This window comes from Notolabrus celidotus, chromosome 6 (assembly GCF_009762535.1).
Source record: "Notolabrus celidotus isolate fNotCel1 chromosome 6, fNotCel1.pri, whole genome shotgun sequence".
NCBI lineage: Eukaryota > Metazoa > Chordata > Actinopteri > Labriformes > Labridae > Notolabrus > Notolabrus celidotus.
In genome coordinates this window covers 6,939,021-6,963,089 of record NC_048277.1, presented here as the reverse complement: position 1 = coordinate 6,963,089, position 24,069 = coordinate 6,939,021, and the positions used below count along the sequence as shown (strand labels likewise).

The following is a 24,069-nucleotide window of genomic DNA, read 5'->3' as shown; positions in this document are numbered from 1 at the left end:
GTGGAAGAGACTGCATGAATGAATACGTGGGAAAGACACAGATATGAGGCTGTCCTTTATTGGAATGTGTGGAATTATTATACGGCCTATATTTGGAAGTAACTTTCATTAACTTTCACTGTCGATTTCTCTAACTTCTCATATGATAAAATCATTTCAGGGGGATAAATGTGTTAAATGATTGTTATATGATCTATGATAACCCATAACTCCATAAAATAATGCAGCAGGCCTATCAAATGCTTTCTAGCTTTGGTATAAGCAGTTGGTAAGGTTGTTAGCTGGTCATGCTAATTCTTGTAGCTCATGTAAAAGTAAACAATCCCAATGTCTAATATATAACAGCTTTTCATCAGAAGTCTTCGTTTTGGAGCGGCTGATAAATAAAAACGAGTGAACTTTTCACATTTATTGTAAACGATGTGCAAGACAGATGACACAGGTGCTGACAAATCCTGCTGCTTTGTTACATCAGCGACTTGATAAATGTCAGCATATTCAGATTATAAGGAAAGAAAAATTTGCCTCTTCAGGTATCCTTACAAAATGAACACTGTCATTTCTTGGTTCATTGCATCCTCTGGAGTAATGTGTGTTTATCCATTTATGGTCAGTCCCAGTTTCACTGTAAATAGTAAGTTATAAAGATACTTTCCTCTGGCTTCCTCCAGCTGAATGACCCCAAAAAGAAAGCAATTTTCTTGGGATTTACTTGCAAATAATGGGTCTCGAGTTTCTGAAATAACATCATATAGCAGATTTGTAAAACGTAAAAAGTCCAGTTTTGTCAAGTCCTTCCTTATGAAGATAAGAAACTCACTTTTAAATGTTTGCTTACTGGATGGAGGTCTGATTAATCATTTATGATGTATTGCAGGAAGTCAGGAAAAACAAAGGCTGATTCTCTTTCGTTATACAGCGTCGAGTAAGGTTGATGCTTAAGTTGAAATGTTTGACCTGGGATGTGTTGTTAGCTTCACTTGCACACAGATATCAGTGAATAAATCATCATCAGATTACCTCAGATGAGAGCCAGGTGTCATTATGGCAGAATGTGTCTGCTTTTGCTCTCCTTTAAGACACTTTTCCAACAAATTAACGAGCAAATATGTGATTCACTAAAATCCAGATCTGTGCTGACAGGTTCTATATTTCATGTAGAATCTGTAACTTGAGATTAGATGAGCCTGGAACAAAAGCATGAAACAATGTTGAGCAGAATGAAATCAAGAATCAGCTCTGTTCAAAATCATCTTGTCATATTCATGCTTAAACTACACCACACCCTCAGCGTTCTTCAGTTCTCTCTCTGTTAATGGAGTAAAACTGCAGCTGCACAGTTTCCTGTTGTGACTTTGTGCTGATATTTCTCACATACATCATCCATATGATTTCTCCTCTCTTAATCTGGAATGTATACATGAATATTGAATAAACCGCAGAGATGTATGCATGAACAGGATGAGGGGTGAAACATTCACACATTCCAGCCTAATGCACACCCGTCCTGTAACTCAAACTGTACAAGACACACATAAATCCAATACCAAACATCACATTCAGTCTGCACCCGGCTGCCATCTTTACAGCTGAGTCTGAGAGAAACTGATGAATCTCAAAGTAGTGTAAGAAGAACTATTAGAGAGAGGAAGGAAGATCTCAGAGATAAAGCTGTTCAGTCTGCTCAGAGACAGAGATTCTTTTCATCTGAGAGGCGTTCTCTGGAAAGACACACACATCAAGCTGTTTCTGCTTGGTGGAGTGTCCTCCAGTCTCAGTGGACTTCATATAACACTCTCCTCCTCTGTGATGGTCAAGATTTATTCCAGCCTGATTCAAAATGAGAAGTTGGAAGCTGTCCAGAGACAGATCAGGCTCAGTGATGAGGCTGCTCCTCAGCCACATGGGACAATTATTCGAGAGTGGTTCTGTTCAGCTGGATGGGAATTTATGCGCGGCATGTGATCCATAATGAAATCCAGCTTGTGCATCTGGTCAGAATATGTGATCTTTGTAGACTTTGTGAGAGATTCATTGATGAAGTTTAGTTTCTGTGTCTGTGATAAAAAATGTAACAAGTGTTTTATCTGCAGATAGTTGACATTCATTGTAATTGAGAGCTGGTTCAGGATTCAAGATAGTCTTTATTATCCCTGTGATGGGAAATTAGTTTAGCAGCCAGCAGTAAAAAACAATACATACAACATATACAACACTAAAATAGCCTCTTTAAATCCAAACTTTTTATTTGATGTGAATTTTAGTTTCCCCTCAGATTAATAGGACCTACCAAGTTTAACACTGAAGCACTGTATTTAGATAGCAGGCATTTAAAAAAAAAGATGTCCTCATGGGGACTATCAGTTCATTTTACTGTATAACACAATAGAATCGGCTGTTTATAACATATTGTAAAACATACATTTCAGTGCCTACACCTGGCTGTCACAAATAGTATGATGCAAAACATGATTCAAAACACACTTGAAAACAACAACCTACCTCTGCTGCAATATGTAAATTTGTCTGCAGGAGCAACACATGGCTGAGTGTGTTTTTGACCAAGGCTGTGCAAAACTTAAATGGTAAACAGTCAAACTTGTGTCAGTCCATAAACTGTGTATTAAAATGGACCCACAAGTATTTGCTGACTGTAAAGCCAAAATATTTAGAGCTCCCCCTACTGACTGTCTGCGTCAACAGATAGAACATAAGTCAAACTATAAAATAAATGTGTTTTTCAGAGACATGGTTTGTTGTCATTGTGTTGATTTATGTCCCAGAGCTAATTTTTTGAGAAGTTATTGAATCTTAAAAAAGAGAGGATGTGACATCATGATTGAGAGCTCTGTTGACCAAAGAGGCTCCAGCAGCACTGTGTGCACTGTGTGCACCGGGTTATCAGATTAGAGGAGGAATGACAAGAGAAATCGTAACAAACACTAACGCAAGAGTTATTTAACTTTCCATAACCTTGAGTGTATTCTTCAAACCCACACAAGAATCTTTTTTGCTGTGGACTGGACCCACCTGAGGGGTCTCTGATGTTAGGTTGGTAATTAATGTATGATTTGGGTAGTGTTGCAGGTCCGAGGGCAGTCCTTCGACACGACGATATTTTGGCTGCAGTGCTCACTTTGGTGGAAACGAGGTGATGCTGTCCATTCAGTCAGTGAGTTAGTCTGTACATCAGGTATGGAATCGGCCTGTCAGTCAGTCAGTATATGAGGTATTGTGTTGCTGTCAATTAAGTTAATGTGTGTTGGGTCATTAAAAGGTGGTGACAAAGAAAAGCTAAAGAATCACTTATGTCAACTTCCAGAGTTCAGGATTTTCTATAAAAGAATGTCATGTTAATTTATTTGGTAATTATGAAGTTATTTCAGTCTGCTCTAAAGTGGTGGATTGACCTGCAGACCAACAGACCACAGAGACATATTAGTGGTTTAGCTCAAAATAAAAATCATAAAAATCTATATTTTATAGTTTGATGGAATATTTTATTGTTTTTGCATTCCAAGAGAGAGATTGCAGCAGAACGCTGACAGGGTGAAAAGGACATTGATCATTTAACTGTCACTTTAATGTTTATTCACACACCGAGCTCTCGTGTCAGCTAAACCCTAAAGCAGAAGCCCGTCAGAGACATTCATTCCAAATCAGGGCTGTCAGCTGGGGTTTAGAGGTCAGCTGAAAGGGTCAAAGGTCGGCTGTGATTGGTTGGTTTAAACCAGGCTGCTAGATTTGTGGAGGTATGAAAAATGCACTTAGAGGCTGTAACTCATCGAAACATGTGCAAAATACCCCCCCACATGAAATGCTTATTTGTGTGAGTACAAACTAAGTGAGTCTTCAGAAATGAATTGCTCATAGTTCATCTGCTTTTCTCTGATGTGATTTCATCCTGCAGTGCTGTGCCAAGAGGGGAGGGGCACACATATTTGTAGTTCAGATTGTACTTGTAGGTCTTGAAATAGGGACTTTCAGCCCTTTGACTCAAACTAATTCCCTCTCTTTGATGTGCTTTATATCAACAACAATAAAAGTCTACTTACGCCTGTTTTATTGCCTCTCCTGCCTCTCATTTAAAAAGCTCAGAGAGCAATAAATGCTCCCCAGCATTCACTTTTAATTTGTGTCTGAGAGAACATAAACCTCCAACAACAAATCTCCAGATAAATAGGCCGATAAATCTCTGACCTAACAGCTGTTTGAGTCTGTGATTGGTTGTGTTTGTCTTTTTATATAGTTTTGGTAAGTACGATGCAATTAAGGACACACACACACACACACACACACACACACACACACACATACACACACACACACACACACATATATATACACACACACGCACGCATGCATGCACACAGAGTCTAGACTCACTCCAAAAAGATTGTGTTGTGAATTTATTTGACTTTAAAGAGGCCGTGAGACGCCATCCACTTACTGCACTGTCCACTTGATACAACAACACAGTGGAAAAGTTTCACCTCTTTGATGTAATCCAATAACGTTCCTCTGCATCTTCACTCTTAATAGTCAAATTTATGAGATGTCAGAAATGATTTATTGGTGCTTCTGATATTGAAACCCAGCGGATGGAAGTAATAAGAGAGGATGCCTGGATCGAGGGAGAACCAAAGTCCCAAAGACGGTGAAAGATTAGAGAAATATGGACCTGACATGAAAGGGCAAAAAAAAAGGTTGTAAGGAATGACTGAAAACAGATGTGGAAAGGTTTACACGTGCCAGACTGTTGCATCCTTAATCAAAGTTTTTTCCTTAAAGGTACCGTGAGGAGTTTTCATGTTGTGTTTATTCTTTTACCTGTTTGGATGAAAGACTACATTTCCCATGAGCACCATCACCCACTATGGTAAAGATGTGTCTTCTTTTTAACTCAACTTTTCTTTGTTCAGGTGACTTTTATGAAGATGCAGCGTGATGAGGTCATGTGTTGATTTAGAGCTACGTCAAATATAAACTGTTACGTTACAACAACTAAACTTTGTAAACTCTGATTTAGGTGAGCAGATGTACCGTTACCCGTCACAGCCCCAGTGTCATGATGTGAGCTGATATGTCTGGATAAATGGGGGACCAACATAAATATGTACGGTGTGAAGCTTTCACACCGGCATAAACATTCAATCCTGTTCATAGACATTTAGCTCTTTTAGCTAGCAAAGCTCTGGTTGTAAAGTTTCTCCATCAGAAACTTCAGCAGCAGAGCTCTAAACAGAGACACTTCAGGGTGAGGGACGAATAATGATTCTGCTTTCTTGAGAATCTGTTCCAGATCAGTTAAGAGGTCAGTTTTTCATAATCAGTTACAAACTCCTTGCAGTGCCTTTATGTGCAAGGAAACAGTTTGTTATTTCAGAGCTGATGCTTGGACTAGCCCTGCTCTTATTGTAAAGTGTCCTGAGATAGATTATATTGTATATCAAAATATAATCTTAAAAAAAAATAAAAATAGTTAAAGCTTTCATTTATAGCACTTTCAAAAACAAGACTTGACACAGTGCTGGACAAAAAAAGCAAATCACAAAACTCAGAAGGCACAAAAATGTTTGCAGACAACATGGCTAGACACAGTGAGAGGATGGTATGAGTCATTATGGCCTGTGTAAAGATATTACAGCTATAGAAAGATATGAAAGTAATACAAAGAATATAGCAATGAATTAAATCAAAACAGACAAGACAAGTAATAAGATAGATCAAAAAAGTTAAAGGATGAAAACAGACACTGAAGGGATACCATCACACAAAAGTAAATCTTTAAAAGTGAGTTTTAAAAAGTGAATGAGAAGATGTCACTGAATCTGCATGCCATCAGGAAACAGCCTGACCTCCGCAACTAGGAGGCCTCACCTATGGATATAAGGCTGTTAGCTCGATCAACAGGTGTCAACAATTCTGCTCTGCAGTTTGGGGCCACATCATATCATTTAAGATAATCGCAAAAGAGGACAGTTAAAATCATGGACATAGTCTCAGTGCCGTCTCCAAGGAATCCCTACGATAGCAGCTGCCGTATTGTAAATGCTCAAAACCAATGGTGTAATGGTCCAACAACAAATGAACAAACTTTTTTCAGTCACGTAATAACATCTCAGATCAGCTACAAGCCGTCCTCATGTTAAACTGTCCTTGTGCACTGCAGTAACCTGTTTCAGCGTGCATGTCTCTGCCTGCCGTGGAGAAGGTGTGTGAGGGTCTGGTTGCTGTTAATGCTCATTAAGCTGAACCCCCTGTAGCTCCTCTAATCGTTTCTCATTACCATCATGTCTGTCACTTTTCCTCTCATCAGTGAGAGGGTTAGAGCCATGCCTGATCCGTTATCATTATCCCGTTACAGGCCCAAACATCACAAAGTCTGACTGTCCTCAGCTTCCTCTGAGGGTTTACCCCCATATACAGTAACTGCTTCGTTTTCATTCGTCATCTCTTTTTCCAATCTCCTGCTCTCTTTTTCATTTCCGACTGTCTCTCTCTGCTCTTGTGCTCTTCCCCTGCTTTAAGTTTCCCTCCTCATGTCTTCCTTCCTAACTTTCCCCTAGCTGGTTTCTCCTCTTTCACATGCAGTTATCTCTTTCCTCCCTTCTCTTGCCGCTGATTTCTATGTTTCCCCTCCCTCCTCCTCCCTCTCCTCTCACCTCTCCATTCTCTCGTCCTGCTACTGAGAGCTTTGAACTCAGGTAGCTGTGCAGCATTCCTTAGTGTGACCCCCGGGAGCAAGGTCAGCTTCGAAGAAGTAACAAAAAAAAAGGGAAAAACTATTTCAGCTGCTTCTATAGCGACTCTTAGCCCTGGGGATCCACTGCGGGGTCAAAGCGTCCGGGAGGTGCTTCAGTAAGTTCTGTTAGACTTCAAAGCTCTTCCTGTGTTTGCTGCTTTGTTGGAGTTGATGTTGGAAAGGTCAGATATAGAAAGAGCCATATCCTTCTTCTTCTTCTCTCTCTGCATTCATGCAAACACAATCACAGCAGACTGTGGCTGCAGACTGTACAAAAGAAATGTATGCAGCCCCAGGATCTTAAAAATGAGGACTTGATTATGCAATCCTTCTTATGACCAGCAGGGGCAGACTCCAAAAGCTGCAAAGCAGGGTCAGTCTATAGGAAGATTAGCCAACTTATCTCCTTTTACCTATACCTCAGGGAACAATGTCTTGATATCTTAATGGTACCAATCTCTTCCTTCATATATCTTGATATTCCTTTTGTTCTGAATGTTTCCCTTCTTCAGTAAAATGGACGATAAAGACTGATGTGCTTTACTGTGCAGCCACCTTGTGGTTTATCTTTATGATCAGATTTGGCACATGGTTGAAACATTTGTAGGCAAGTGACAAGAGTTTTGGTTCTGTTTTGGTTCAGACTTTGGTGGGACTGACTGCATAAAGAAGGACTACATGACAGCACCTCAGAAGTTAAGTCAAAGCTTTAAGAGCTCCCCTATTGACCGGCTGCATTAAAGGTCTCAAAGCCCGCCTACTCTGTTACAACAGAAAGAACATGGATCAAAGTGATAAAAAATATATGTGAAATAAACTTTTATTGTTTGTTCTCATCCCCTCATTCATGTCCATGTGTTCATTTTTTCTGAGAAGTTTAGCATTAATTAGTTATTTGATGTTCAAAACATTTTGATATGACGTCATGATTGACAGCTCTGTCGACAAATGAGGATCCTGCTGCCGGTTGAGTAGAGTACAGAAGGAATGATGTGACAAAACTTAACAACACTAAAGCCTGGATTAGACTTCTGCGTTGACTCCAGCTGACACCGTTGTGAGCACTACATACACTACCAGTCAAAAGTTTGGAGACACCTTCTCATTCAAGGGATTGTATTTATTTTAATTATTTTCAACACTGTAGATTAATACTGAAGCCATCAAAACTATGAAAGAACATATATGGAATTACTGAATAAACAAAAAAGTGTTAAACAAAGCAGAATATGTTTTATATTTTAGATTCTGTAAAGTAGACCCCTTTTTCCTTCATGACAGCTTTGCACACTCTTGGTATTCTCTCAGTCTGCTTCATGAAGTGGTCTCCTGGAATGGTTTCTAATTAACATGAGCCTTGTCAAGAGTTCATTTGTAGAAGGACTTGCCTTCTTAATGTGTTTTCATTGTGTACTAACCCTATAGGGTTAGTACACAATGGATAGCCCTATTTGACTACTGTTGTAATCCAGATTGTGGCAAAACCAGATTATTTCAGAGTTTTGATGTCTTCAACATTAATAAATAATTAAAATAAATAAAAACCATTGGATGAGAAGGTGTGGCCAAACTTTTGACTGGTAGTTGGACTACTGTGTTGGAGTGTTGCATTGCACTGCAATGCTCCGCAAAAACGTGTCTGCTGTTCTTTTTCTATGCATAATGCAAGTTTCAGGTCCCACTACATATTCTGCTTGTTTGTGCACAGGAAACTATGGCGACTCCAAGCTATTATATTGAAGGTGAAGTTGATAAATGATGAGCAGCAGTTGATCATACTGCAATTATTGCAAAGAAGAAAAGAGGAGAGGTGAAATGTACGGCTGATTTACTGTGTGGGAAATCTGATGCTACCCAGCGGACCAATCTCAGGGCTTGCAAGAAGTTACATGTTTAAGGAGGAGCACATCAGCACATGCTAAGGCCTTTGTATAAGCACAGGGATATGCAGACCTAAGTTGTAGGCTACGCCGGGGAGTCAGTGCAGAAGTACAAACCAGGCTCATCACACAAGTCATAAACAGAGATCGAAAAGTGAATTTCGATAAACTAGAAAACGTTGCAGATGGTACTGACCTGAGGGAGCTTTGATGTTTCATCAGTCAGTTATTGAGTGTTTGGGTTTGTAGTTAGTTACACGGCTCCACCAGCCGATCACTTTGAGCAGGTCTTGGTCACCAGAGCAACATGTCAGAGCCCATCGAGCCTGTATTTTAGCTTCATGTTTATCAACAGAAGGAGATGGAGGCACATCGTTCATGTTCTCTTACAGTCATTGGGTTAGACTCAAAATCCCATCAGCCATGATCTTCCAACAATTTATGTTTAGCATTTTGTGAACTGGATAAACAGACATCTATATAACAGTGCTGGTAATAACGTGGTCATAGATATCTCTCAGCTTCTTATCAATTTTCTGTTTTACAAGATACCAGGCAAAGTTGTAAACCATGAAAATAACAGTGAAAAGAAAGACTTGGCCTCTGATGCCGTTCATCAATCATCTGAAAGACTACTGGCTACACTAAGTGCCTGAAAATGTGCTCCTGGCCTCTTACACTGGGTTACTTCTCAAAGCTCCAAACCTTCAGTTTTTCATGCCTCCTGTTAAAACTCTTTAAAGTGTGTAGTTCTGAAAACCCAACCCTGGATTACGGGAATGAAATCATCGGCTAATTTTTAAAACCAATTTGAAGGCTTTTTCTTTGACCACAGACGACATCCCAGAACTGATTTTATCATATGAGACATATTCTGCAAGCTAAGGTAAAAAAAATAATAGAGGGTAAAGTTAAAGTTGTTTTTAGGGACATTAATCTAATAGTTTGAAACAGAGGAAAAGTTTCTGTGTCTTTCAGGTTTTATTGCTCAGTCACAGATTTTTACATGCAATACAGTAAATAACAGTTCAAGAATTTCAGGTTGTAAGAGAAGTAAGAGAAGCTTTGGGTTCATTTGAAGGATTTAAAACCTCTGATCATCTTGAACCCTTTCCTCTCTCTGATGATAGGTGGTCCCCTGGCAGTCAACCATTGCACACAGTAAGTGTGTGTCTGTGTGTTTGGTTTCCACGCTGAGCTTCCAAGAATCATGGATTTTGTTTTCATTCCTGTCTCTTGGATCTAAGATCTGTGGTACTTGTGGTCCAGCTCTCTTGTTGTGGTGAGTTCTCTTTTCTGCAGTCTCTGTCCGTTCTGTTTATCCATGTATGAGTTCAGTGTTTGTGTGTTGAATCCAGTGTGGGCCACTGTTTGTAAACCTGGGTTTGGAGTTTGTTATTTCAGATTTATGCAGAGTGACATGTTTATTTAGATTTGTTATTAACACATTATGTCAGGTTGAAGATGTTTATCAGCTGCCTCTGGTTGGTTCGGGGTTATGAAAGCTTGTTTTCTTGATGGTTGCACATACCAAACATTCTGCAGCAGAGCAGAGGAGGAAAATGAAGAGACGCTTTTCTCACTGGGTCACAAGCTGCCGTGGGATTAAAATTCACTGAGCCATTGAGAACTTATTTTCTTCCTTCATCACCTTCATTCAACTCTTCAGGCTGGTTTGAAAATCTGACTTGCATGTAAATTATTACACGCTTCATATATTTTACTTGCAGCATCACAAGGAAATGCATTCACTTTGATTACAGAAACAACATAATGTAATATGCTGCAGTTTGTCATTTAGTCTACATCTTTACATCCACCAGTTATTCCTGGCTGCAAACTTCATTCAGATCACTCCTGCTGCTGTACAGGTTAAACATGCAGTATCAGTACGTTTTCACTGGAGGGTGCTATAGTCACACTTTCACTTTGAAACATAAAGTGTCTCACCCCAGACTGTGATGTTTCAAACTGCTGCCATACATGATAAATAAGAAAGGATATTAATAGAAAGAGTGACACACATTTGAAATTAATATTTTTATTTTAATCAATGAATGAACTTTTCATAGAAATCTTCATAAAGACACGTGATTGACACATTTCACCTCAGTGACATCAGTAGCTGCAGTTTACTTGGTAGGGGGATGAGGTGAAGACGTACATTTCAGGGACTAGAATGGAAATGGAAATAATTGGTGCATTTAGGGAAGGCAGGAGGGAATAAGTCACAAAAATGAAATATTGAAATCATTGAAGACAAAATAAAAAACAAGATCTGATGTGGAATTTGTAGTGTCTTCATATTGACCAATAATGCATATAAGTAAAAGTCAAATTAACAAAGCACACACTCTCCTCCAGGGACAAGGAGGAAAACACTTTAAAAGAGATCCTGAGAAACTTTTGAAATATCCTAACTTTTTCCTTTCAGGTGACACACACACACACACACACACACACACACACACACACACACACACACACACACACACACACACACACACACACACACACAAACACAAACACAAACACAAACACAAACACACACACCTGCCTAAGATGCAAAGAATCTAAATCAGTGCTGGTCAGGAAAGTTCTTTTTTTTAATGTGAGAAACAGTTGAAGCAAATACTCAGTGTCAAGCACACAATCTAACCAATGTCTGTTAAACTGAGATGTTTACAAACTCAACCTGACTCATCAAGGGCACGGATAGCTTTTACAAAACCTACACCTCTTTAAGTCCCAGGAAAGGTAGGACTCCCTCTGGGAAAACCAGGACAACTAGTGAACACCTCATTTATATTGTCATATTTGAGACCCTTCTCTCCAATGGGTGTGTGCACTCTCTTATAGCTCAAGTTACCTGGAGCTGGAACTCACCTGGATGAAACACAGGATCTCACAGGGCAGGGTAAAACATCAGTTTCTTAGTATTCCTGTCCTTTCTCTCTGCTATGAAGTCTTTATCTTTGAAAAGTTTCGTCCATTCACATCATGTCCGGCTCTTTGGTTTCAGCTCTGGATGTGTTTCAGTTCTTGGTGGTTGACCTTTGACCCCTGCGGTTCATCTGATGGAGGAGGAGCAGGAACATAGCTGAGACGATGAGAGCCACTCCTGCCATGAGGAAACCTGTCCCGTAATCACTCATCTTATCTATGAAGAACCCTGAAAGTAAAAAAAGAAACACATGTTTGAGAAAGCTTCAATCTGACACAATCATATGTTTGTTACTTTAAAGTCATAGTGACCGTGTTCACACAACTACAATTTCCCTCTGATGTCATGCTCAGAGGAAGCTCAAATGCCTTGGCGGTGTCATATCTATAGACAAAACAAATGTTGTTAGGTGCTTTAAGAGGGTTAGGGTTACGGTTGTTTTTGTCACTGTGCTCTAAGTTTTGTAACATATCTGAATTTTTTGATGTCTCTTTACAATCATCAGTCAAAATCTAGAAGGGGTCAGACTTCTGATATCAACTTTGACGATGGTAAAGATGATGGCCATCAGAAAGTAACCACACTTCCTTTAAGAGGTAAAATGTCCAGGTGTACAGCTGCTTTAGATGCTTAAAAACATTTTCTATTCATGTTAGCTTTAAGCTAACTCTGGTTATACATCAAATGGTATCATTTATGTTGAAATATTGTACATCGTCCCATTATAAATAAATACAATAAATAATAACAGTTTAAACAGTAACCCAATTTTTAAGTAGAGTTTTGAAGCCTATCATCAGTGGTTGCAATATTTGAAATGCTGACTCAACCCAACTTTGGTCAAACTAGCTTGAAGCAACAGCTACAGTATGACCTCCCGTCAGTCAAGTGAGCCACACATCTAAATAAAGTTTAGATCTAATTATGCAAAACACAACCTGAATATATTAAAACTAACCAGTTATAAAAAGATTCACTCCCTACAGTGTGTGCTGAAAGAGAAATTAGCTATTCAGACCATAGCTGTTTTCCTTCTTTTTTTTTTACCAGATTGTAAACATGTTTAGTTCTGCTGTAAAGATCAGCTTTTTTGAATGGGTGTGTATGTGATTTCCAGGGATTCTTTAGCCAGCCTCAAGTGGACAGTTGGGGAACTGCAGTTTTAGCACTTCAATTTCTCAAGACAGGAGGTTTCCGCTTGATTTTAACACATTTGTTGGTATCAAAAGAGAGAACATGTTGCATCTTAAAATATGGAGTGATATCCCTCCAGATGTTCACTATGCCTTCTCGATTTAGTCCCCTATCGACTGAGAAGTGGTGGAATTAGAGCGAATGAACAGATTTCTTCATCATTTTAATCCTGGAGTACAGCAGATCAACATTACAAAGCATTTCAGTTTCCCACCTTGAGCATCACACCAGAGGAAAATGTCTGCTGTGTGAGAACTGTGAATTACATTGTTTATTTCTGACAGCAATAACTGCTGGAGCACAGGAAAATCCCATTTATGGTACAAAGGCAGATAGTTAAGAGCAAGTAAAACACTGAGGCAGAGATAAGGAAAAGAAGGACTACACGAACATGAACATTAATTTCATCCTGAGGCAGTAATGTCTGCGCTGTCGTTCTGTGAAGGAAACATAATTAGAACGCTTTGATGAATCCTCAACATCCATCAACTCTCTGCTCTTCAAAGTGAGCAAAGTACTGAGCGGTACAGTAAATAAGTTAGAAATAGCCTCTGTGTCAGTGGGACCATGTAAAGTTATAAATAGGACACTACCTTTGCTTTAATTAGGTCTTTATTTGAGGTCACTTTCAGCCTTAGCGTTGTGGTGAATTTCTTTTATCCAAATGGGTTTTCAGAAACATGTTAAACTACGACTAATGGAGGTGTTAAATATGAAGAAGGTGCAGGTGAATAACAAGCATCTTTAATGTGTGCCAGCTTCCCTCTTCATGAAGGACACACTGCGGTTTTAAAATGTACTGAAAAGAGGTCAAATCCAGGTCCCTCTACATTTCCATCCAGCAGGAGCTCAAGCTCAAATCACTCTCTATGACCACCCTTCTTGGAAATCCGTAAATACCATCACATGAATGCAGACCACAGCTATGTGAATGTGTTAGTTTTCCACTCTGTTGGAGAGGTTCCCCAGCTGATTTATCGCAGCGTGTGCTCCGAGGCAGGACACTTTCTGGCAGGAGGTGCTGTGCCCGACTGCCAAAGTCAAGCTGGATGTTTTTCAGGCTGTATTTACTGCTATTGTTTGGAGATGTGTGTGAAAATGGGTCGCAACCTCAGCGATCAGGTTCAAATGCTTGCTGGTGTGTGGGACAGTGCTGTGGGTGGTGTGGCTACAGAGAGAGATGGTCGGCACAGAGAGGGCAGGGAAACAGGATTTTTACTCTGCTGGGTGTGAACACCAGGGGCAATTTATTTCAGTTTAAGTGTAATCTTTGCCAAAGTGTTTCTTACTCATTTATTCATTCATTAATTCAATGGAATACATTTATGTAGATATGTGCAAACGTAGTACTAAAGAAGGCCACCTACACTTATTGTCATGTGCGAAGAAAGTGTGATGAGTCACTCTTCTTATTCATTCATTTTTCTAATCTATGCTGATCTTAAAGTGTACATTATTAAAAATAAAACGAGTTCAAGTGAAAGTAGAGGGAGACATCTGGAAGATGTAACATTTCAGAAGTTTCAAGGGAGGTTTACTTACTTTACTAAATTGTCTGTAGGAGTGAGTGTGTGCGTGAATGGTTGTTTGTCTCTGCATGTTAGCCCTGCTATGGACTGGTGACCTGTCCAGAGTGTACACTACACAACTTCACTTTGTTTTCCACCCTCACAACTCTCATCACAATCATGTAAATCTGTTTGTAAGTCTTTTCATGTGCTAACTGTCTTCTGACAATTAAAATTACATTAAATTAAATTAAATCAAATCAAATCAAATCAAATTAAATTAAATTAAATTAAATTAAATTAAATTAAATTAAATTAAATTAAATTAAATTAAATCAGAGGCTTTTTCCAATACACCAGCCAACAGTTCAAGCAAAACAGAACACAATTTAGTAAACCCGCTGCCTGCTCCAAAAGGCACACATTAACAGTCAGCTGCTAGCTGGTGAACATAGTGAACCATTAGGTTGTTGTTGAGACAAATATTCTCATTTATGAGTTGGTGGTTCTAAAACTAAAGTAGCAGGAGAGTTAATATTTACCTGCATTAGTCCGGGGGTCAGAACTGCACATGAATCATTGTGGTATCTCTAACCTCTGAATGCATCTTTTACATTAACTCCTGTATATTTTCTCATTTGTGAAATATTGAAAGTGCATCTGATACACCACAGTGTATGGAAAATCATCATCATGACACCTTTGATATATTTCCATCAGCCTCCACTGATGGAACGCTCTCTGCATGTCTCTGTTTTTCTGAATGCACCCAAAGGCAGCTGAGAGTGGATGAAAATACTCCTGATAATGGGAACCAGAACACCTCTCACACCAAAACTCTTATCCCTCTCCAACAGTTTCTGCATTCATGTACAGAACATGTTTTTAGGCCAGACATAAAACTACAGCCTTAAGAACCAGAACTGGAAGAGGTCCGTGTTGCTCACTGCTCACTGCTGCTGACCCCTAGTGGCTGAAACACAAAGTTTGAATGTGACAGTAAAAGGTGTCTTGGATTTCTCTTCTTCTTTTGTATGCCAGTAATGTGTTTCATTAGTTCTCGTGCTGTGAAGGACAGGATGTGTGAATATGGACAGATTTCACGTGAAGCAGAAAGGAGAGTCATTTGGGGAAAAAACTCAATTTGAAAGGAGAAAGGAATCTTTGGGAAGCAACCAGCTGTGAAATTAATACAATCATAAAAAATCATGATATCATAATTCTTGCACAGTTGCTCTCTGAATAAAAGCCCCCGGATCCTGAGGGACGGATCATTGACAAAACCCATGAGTAATTGAAGGGCGGTGCTGCAATGTCATGGAGGTGTAAAAATCTCATTTTGGTTGAATGGGCTCGCTGAGCTGTAGTTACAATGCAGAACGATGTATAAGCACATCAATTGTGTGAGGCTTAATGTGCTGGAAGAAAAGGCCCGGGGTAATGACTCTGTAACCTTGAGGAAATTATTGGGATGTTTTTTCAGTAGCAAACAGAAATGTTAATGTGGGAGAAATGCAAGTCTGCTCTTTTCTTTCACACTGTGCAGTTTCTTGTATATTTGGAGTTTGCAGATAGCCATCATGGAGGAACACATCACAGGGAATTCTAAAGCAAAAACTCAAAGCTGAAATCCATTTCTGTCTGATATGCACAGTAGGAACCCTCTGTATTTGCAGTTGACTATCAAAGCATCTTTTTGACTCACCAGCAATGGGTGGTCCGAGCAGGCCTCCGCTGCTGCGTATGAGCATGAAGAATCCCAATGCACTCCCCAGCCTGTGGACGCCCACAACCTCAGCCAGAACGGTGATGTGTATGGAGACTGTGGCACCGTACACCAGGCCATACGCTACACTGAAACCAACCAGCTCAGGGTATGAGGAAGCCAGGGGGCAGAGGAGGAGCACGGTACCCTGCAGGATCACTGTCGCTGTCAGCTGCTGCACCTGAAGGGAACAGTGACACAGGTGACTGTCAGTTATTCAAAGCTGCTGTGAGGAACTTTTTTCAGGGTGATTTATCTTTCCTGATTTTGTACTGCATGTGTGTAAGTAGTCTTTGTAGGCAAACATTCTTGTTTTGTTTCCAACATCCAACATGCAACCCACCATGAATTTTTGACACAGAAAATGCAAAAAATAAAAAAGGCTGTTTCGACAGCATACCTCTTGTACAATATGTGGCAGGGTCAACAGGTGGGCCTATATACAGATGCCAATTATTAGAGATTCATGATACTGATAACCGATACTTATATACAGTGGGGCAAAAAAGTATTTAGTCAGCCACTGATTTTGCAAGTTCTCCCACTTAGAAAGATGAGAGAGGTCTGTAATTTTCATCAGAGGTGTTTTTTCAGACCTGTTTGAACTCGTTATCTGTATAAAAGACACCTGTCCACAGCCTCAAACAGTCAGACTCCAAACTCAACCATGGCCAAGACCAAAGAGCTGTCGAAGGACACCAGGAAGACAATTGTGGACCTGCACCAGGCTGGGAAGAGTGAATCTACAATAGGCAAGCAGGTTGGTGTGAATAAATCAACTGTGGGAGCAATTGTAAGAAAATGGACATACAAGACCATTGATAATTTCCCTCGATCTGGGGTCCCACGCAAGATCTCATCCCAAGGGGTCAAAATGAATTTGAGAACAGTGAGCAAAAATCCCAGAACTACACGGAGGGACCTGATGAATGACCTGCAGAGAGCTGGGACCAAAGTAACAAAGGCTACCATCAGTAACACACCAAGCCGAGAGGGACTCAAATCCTGCAGCACCAGGCCTGTCCCCCTGCTTAAGCCAGTACATGTCCAGGCCCGTCTGAAGTTTGCCAGAGAGCATATGCATGATCCAGAAGAGGATTGGGAGAATATCATGTGGTCAGATGAAACCAAAATAGAACTTTTTGGTAAAAACTCAACTTGTTGTGTTTGGAGGAAGAAGAATGCTGAGCTGCATCCCAAGAACACCATACCTACTGTGAAGCATGGGGGTGGAAACCTCATGCTTTGGGGCTGGTTTTCTGCAAAGGGGACAGGACGACTGATCCGTGTTAAGGGAAGAATTAACGGGGCCATGTATCGTGAGATTTTAAGCCAAAACCTCCTTCCATCAGTGAGAGCATTGAAGATGGAACGTGGCTGGGTCTTCCAGCATAATATCATCTGAAAATGGCCCAAAAAGTCACAAATTCTGCCAGGGTATGTAAACTTTGAGCACAACTGTAAACACCTCACGCAGAGGCGAGTAGTCCAATCCGGCCCATTCCAAAGCTTGTCCATTTATTTAGGTTTCTAAAATGCTAATTTTGAAATGTTCTCTTGTTCAGATTAAACATTAAACTGAACTTACTGTATCCACCAGTCTCAAATTTGCCACCCAGCCAAAGAACACTCTTCCAAACAGGTCCAACACTGCGGAGATGGACATGAGTGCAGCCGCCTGGTACTCTTCAATCCCCTTACTACGAGCGTATGGAACCAGGAACAAAGCAGGTGCAAAGAAACCCAGAGCAGCAAACACCCCAAACATTGAGTAGACCATAAATCGAGGATTGGTGATGAGGGTGTAATCCACATAGAGAAGGATTTTGGTCCTTAGCTCAGCTCTTTTAGTCCTTCTGTTTGGGTCTGCCATGGTTGAGGTCTGCTCCTCCTCAGGGTCCTCAAGACAGGCCTCGGTTATCGCCAGATCATCAGAGTTCCTGCTCCCCAGAGGCCCTTCAGAGTCCTCTTTTGATTGCAATTCCAGAGACAAGCACTCCTCCTGTGCTTTGACCTCACATGTCACATCTCTGAGGACTTTTAGGGGCCTCAGCAGCATCCCGCACACACACAGGTTAAGCTGCAGCCCTCCCAGGATCAGCAAAGCCCCCCTCCAGGAGTAGCTGTCAATCAACAGCTGGAACAGGGGTGTTAGGACAAAAGTAAGGATGCACTCTCCAGCACTGGCCAATGCGTTTGCTACTGGACGCCTCTTTTCAAAGTACAAGCCCAGCATGGTCACTGTGGGAGTCCACGTGAGTGCATAGCCAAAACCTGCAGCAGAGAAAAACAGTAGGTTTCAAACTGTGTGCATGATTTGTAGTTTTTTCTTGATGTATGTGTTAAATATAAACACTCACCGTTTAAGAACCCCACTGTAAGATAGAGTTCAATCACGTTACGAGAAAAAGACCCAAGCATGACTCCTAAGCTGCAGATCAGTCCTCCCATTATCACCACAGAGCGATGGCTATAACGGGTGCTCAGAGCAGATGCTACAGGAGCTGAGGAGAGACACAGAGGACATTCATTATCCTAATTTAGGACATGGAGAGTCATTTGAGGAGAGAAATAATTCACTATACTATTTTCCGTTTCCTAAAAGGTCAGGAGGTATTTTCTTTTAAAATGCGAGAATAAAGGATTTCCTTTAAAAATGTAATCCTGTTTGACTGATATTCTCTTTGACATTCAGACATTTCCTTCTTTAATCCACAGAGGCTGTTTTTCAAAGATGATTTTGCCCATTTTGACTTCAGTTAATAGTGAAAGCAGAGATGGTAAAAGAAACGCAGCAGAGTGCAATGGGAGCAAGGACTCGGCCTTGATGTGTTTTTTCTGATGAACAGCTGAGGTGTCCCCAGAAACCTGAACAAGTATGAGAGGTTCAAAAAGTGACTCTTGTCAAGTATTCATTAGTTTACGTATGCAGCTGACAGTAATTTGTTTTTCCAACACACTTAATTTAAAATCAAAAGCAATCTCAGATTTTTCACAAGATTTGTGGTTGACTAAAATAAAACACAAAAACCAACGACATCTTTAAAGGGAAAGTTCAGGGATAGAAGCTGGCAACAACAGAGGCTCAGCTATTAACAATTACAGAAAGGGTTAACTCTATCAAGTAATGTTGTTAGTTTTAATAAACTCCAATTGAAGCATGTGTTTGGCTATATTTGGAAAGATGTCAAGGCTTTAATTGGCTGTCAAAAAGCATCTTTGTTTGCATTATTCTCAGACACGACACATCCGTGTTCCTCTGCCTGCAGTGCACTGATCAGCTGTGCGAGTCTGTGGGCTTCAGAACACAAAAATCCAACCAAACTAAATAATGAGAGATTCTGACAGCAACGGATACATGCAGTTTTACCATGGACCCAAGAGGACACTTTCATGAACCAGTGTGTACAGAGGAAGAATAAGACTCAACGGAGCTAAGGAGAGAGGAAAGAAACTTCTGAGCTAACTGGAGAGCGAGAGAGATCCCAGGTTACCTGGTGGTGCAAGTGTGTAAACTGTGAGCTCATGAATCCAGAGAGCAGGAGTGGGACTTGGTAACAACGGTACTTCAGGACCTTTCAAATCAAAGGATATACGGCTGCTGTCTGCATCACTCACTATCCAGAGTTCCCTGCAGCCTCACTGAATGAAGCTGATTTACCCCCTTTCTTCACTTTTCAGAAGTTAAATCAGAAAACCAGAAAAGCTGAATGGAAGAGCATCTACAGAGTAAATTTTCCGCTCTCACTGCTTTTTTTATTACATATGACAGAACCCATGATCCACATGATAAATCAACCTTATCAAAACACACTGTGTTAGCTGCATAAGAGGAGGACTAAATAGAAATAACAAACTCTACAGACATAACTGCATCAGCTGAACAATCTTAAGCATTTGGTGCTTGAAATGATGTCTGAATGAGATGCAAAAATAGCACAATTTACAATCTATCACTGGCTCCTACATCATAGACCTGAAGAGCTCATCAGTGCGCTGTAGGCAGAGAAACATGCACGTGATACGTCAAAGGATCGTGGAAAAACAAATGGGCTTTCTCACAACAAAACAAAGTAATGAAACATTTCTAAAGAGATGTTAGAAAGAGACCCCTGGTGATCAAAACCTAAAGTAATCCATAGAGGACTTAATGCCAAGGAAAAATATAATTACCCCAAAAAAACACTACAGTTGTTAAAGACACGTGTACTTTTAAACAGGGAGATTGTGATATTTACCAATGATGTGAATGGTAGCCACAGCAATAGAGGTGATCCACGATGTTCCTGTAGCTGTGGTTTCAAAGTACTGATGGATCTCAACATAGAAAACACCGAAAGCTTTGATGACGCCAAACGTTAGGCCAAAGACCAGGAAGCAGGCAAGCAGGATGAACCACCCATAACCTCCATCAGGTGCAGCTGATGGTGCTACAGGTACCCTCATCCTCTGAGCCTTCACTGAGGAGTCCATGGTGATCTGTGATGGTTTACTGCAACACTAAGATCTCTAGAGAGAACAGATTACAGAGTTACATTTACTCATGGCACTGTAACAAAATGCTTCTGTGAACTTTCACTTTTTAGATACTGAAAATAATCTAAATCGAAACAACATGTAAGCATTTTGTCATTTCAGAATTTGTTCTTTGCTCCATCTGTAGTTGAATCCATTCATCTCCAAACTTGGTGGTTTTGGTGCACCTGATCCAAATCCTCAGTTTTGAGTTTTGTCATTCCTTGAAGCTAATACTGCTTCTAATTTGACATTTTCCTGAGTACGGTGACATTAATTTTACTCTCCTCTATTTGTTTCATTCATGTTTGTGGAAGAATCATCAGACTTTAAAGATGAATAGATATATTCTTATTGATTTCAGTTTACCCTCTCTTCTGAAGTGAATTACTTGGAGCTTCCTGCTCTGATAACAAAAGAAGCAATACGCATTTTTATTACTTTAAGACTGAAAGGAAAGGCGTGTTTGTTTATCTTGCATGTTTCTGCAACAAGGCAACTCAGACTCAAGACATTAAAAGGATCATGATGGAAAATACTCATTAAAAAGAAGACATTTAAAAATCATTAAAAGAAGCCATTAAAGGGATGCACAGAATGAAAATAAGAACAGGAAAATATTAGATTGAAATATTAATAGAGTTTAAAAATACAAGCATAAAGTTATAGTGCAGTGCTCTGGAGTTAGGAATTAAAATAAATGTATCAAAATAATCGAATAAAAGGCAGCTGTGAGTTTTCAGCCTGGATTTAAAAGAAGTGAGAGTTTCAGCAGACCTGACATTTGGAGTATAAAAACTGGACGCTGCTTCTCCATGTTTGGTTCTAACTCTGGGGACAGAAAGCGATCGACCAGTGATGTTTTTTTGTCCTTTCTGTCCCTTAACCATTCAGTGCTTTATTAACCAGCAGCAGCTTTAAATTCAAATCACTACACAGATTTCTAGCTTGGTCAGTAGTTTTTGTGATGACATGAAATCCTGTATTAGCTCAATCAAGCAAGACACAAGTGCCTGTGTGGAGAAATGATCAATTACTCACTGTCACGTTTTAATTTACAACAATAAAGTCAACCCACAACTTGTTTCTGTTTCATGACACATGCTATAACTTCATGCATAAGAAATAAACAGATCATGAAGCATTGCCTTTGACATTTTTTCCACACAGATTTGTTCTTTGATGATTTACACATATTTAAAAGAACAAGGCTGTGCCTCTGACCAACACATTGAATTCAGGGGACAGCTGAGTGTTTTCATTTACACTATAAATCTTTTTCCAAATAACCTGCTGTAAGCTAAACATACAGAGCAACACTAAGATTCCTATCACCTGGACTGGGCTGGATGATAAACCTAATGTGAATTACTTGTCTTTAACATTCCCAGAAAAAGGTTGGGATATTAAACTGTTAAGTCTGTCTTTATTGGATCGGAGTTGATCATTTATGACATTCTTGGAAATCTCAGACAGCCTGTGAGGAATTAAAAAAACGCTGTTTACTGTTTACAGAAGAAAACAAAGTTATAATTCTACTACCCTCGGCTCCTTTTCTTTCTTTGTGCTACAGTGAGCAGATTACATCTACCAGACGCGACAGGATTAAGGATAAACAGTTACTAACAGAGGATCTTCAAGCATTATAATGACTGAAATTAGCCATGTCCTGACTGATTGGTCTTCTAGATCCACACCTTGTTAATGGCCCCAACAGGTCAAAAGTTAATCACAAAAATAAGTTCACACTACGGTCTAGACACAGAGTACACAACATATCATATTAAAAATCATTTTACCTTACCTGCAGTCAGTGTGAAGTCATCCTGCCCCTGGCTCCACAGGCTTGGTGTGGCATCATTACCTGACTGCAGCAGTTCAACTTTTATCACGTGCAGAGGCTGTTATGGTGTCACTCACACAGCAGAGGACGCACATGCATGACAGGTGTTCTGGGAAAGCAAGTTCCAGTTTATTGAGTGCATGAGTCAAATATGACCCAGATTAGACAAAGAGGGAATAAAAGAACAAAGACAGAAGGAGTGTTAGGGACGCAAGTGTTAAGTATCTTTACCTTAAATGCTGATGTTAATGTGTCTCATGGGTCCTTTCACGTAAGATCCAAGGCATCAGTGATGGTAAGCACGTGTGCACGGACGTAGTTGACCTGGAAAGACCTTTGTAACTAATTCCTGTGGATTCCCAGCTGTGTCGGCACACTGACAACAAGACATAAATAAGCAGGGCAAAGTTTCATCTTCAGTTTATAACCTTTTGTGTTAGCATGAGATGCAGGGTCAAGAATGAAAGCAGGTTTGAACAGGAACTTAAACTTCTGTCACCATTACTTTACTGTACTCAGTATGTGATTACAGCAACAGGGATGTGAACTGCACTGATAACATAATTAGAGTTAAGTTGAGGTTCAATGATATTTGTATCTTTATGCATATAATTGATTATATATACCCAACAAATCTTTCAAGTTTTTATTTCATCACAATATTTATTGTCACCAAGCTCTGAAACTATGGGCTATGTCTCATGATGGCAAAGCCTTTGGGAACAAAAACCAGAGCCAGGAGTTTCTTCTTAGCACTAAGTTACTGGCCAGCAGCCAAGATCTTCTTTTCCTAGTATGTGTCATTGATTATAGAGGAAGAAAAGTTTTGCTGTGACTGTTTGTTTCATTGTTGTTTTTATTACCCAGCTACTTGTGTTACAGACTTGATTCTGACTCCATAACATTGGTGATTAATCATTAACCGCAAAAGTGACTAGGGAAAACCTAATATAACAATCCACAGAGAGTAGTCGGTCACATTCCCCTCTGCCTGTTGACACTGTGGTAAAAATGGTAGTGTGGTCTCTGGCTGGTCTTGAGAGTGGGGAAATAATGATTGTGAGCTGGGGAAAGATGGGAGAGCAGTCTGACGAGCTACTGGACCCCAACCAGCTCTGATTGGGAAAAGTGGAGCAACATCCTGTCCTGCAATCCAGGCAACTGCAGTTGTTCGAGCAGACAAATACTGACACATTTTTTATACTGTAACCATTTTGTTTTTGGCTTTATGAATAAAAAGACACAGATCTCCAGTCTCTGTGACTGTGAAACTCTCCACACACATCTCCTCAGTGTGCAAAAACTCAAAGCCTGACAGGCCAGCTGTGCCAAGCCATGAGCACTGTTTGAGAGGAAGGGTTCAGTGAATGGTCAATTGAGAAAGGCAATTTTAAAGGCTTCAAGGAGAAGCATAGCGGAGTGTGTTTGGTGAAATGTGTTTAAACTGAATGTTGTTGTGGCACAATGCAACATAAGGGTCATATGGATTAAAAGAGTCAAATGGCAACTTTTTATCCAGGAAACATTAAGATTCGCATACACTTGAAGTCAAAATTATTAGCCCCCCCAGGAATTCTTGAACATTTTCCTTAAATTCTGCCCAATGTTTGAATCATTGATAAAACTTGATATAAGCAAACATTCACCATTGTTCTTTAGTAGCTTTGGTACATTT

The 24,069-nt window shown here is 40.0% G+C and overlaps 1 protein-coding gene across 1 annotated transcript; it reads right to left on the bottom strand.

The window, feature by feature from the left end:
- Positions 1–10,650: 10,650 nt before the first annotated feature.
- Positions 10,651–22,407, bottom strand: si:dkey-246g23.4 (uncharacterized protein LOC559426 homolog). Its single transcript, XM_034684756.1, has 7 exons — positions 22,356–22,407; positions 20,275–20,545; positions 18,397–18,540; positions 17,625–18,310; positions 15,977–16,217; positions 11,512–11,797; positions 10,651–10,799 (listed from the first exon to the last, which is right to left on the bottom strand). The coding sequence occupies exons 2-6, from the start codon at positions 20,507–20,509 to the stop codon at positions 11,661–11,663; spliced, it is 1,443 nt and encodes a 480-aa protein (XP_034540647.1). The 5' UTR covers positions 20,510–20,545; positions 22,356–22,407; the 3' UTR covers positions 10,651–10,799; positions 11,512–11,660.
- Between the last annotated feature and the right edge of the window lie 1,662 nt (positions 22,408–24,069).

Coding starts and splice junctions, on each gene's coding strand:
- si:dkey-246g23.4 (XM_034684756.1), bottom strand. CDS start 20,509: ATGGACTCCTCAGTGAAGGCTCAGAGGATGAGGGTACCTGTAGCACCA. Junction 18,311..18,396: donor TACAGTGGGGTTCTTAAACG/GTGAGTGTTTAT, acceptor TCTCTGCTGCAG/GTTTTGGCTATGCACTCACG. Junction 11,798..15,976: donor GCTCGGACCACCCATTGCTG/GTGAGTCAAAAA, acceptor TTTTACTTTCAG/GGTTCTTCATAGATAAGATG.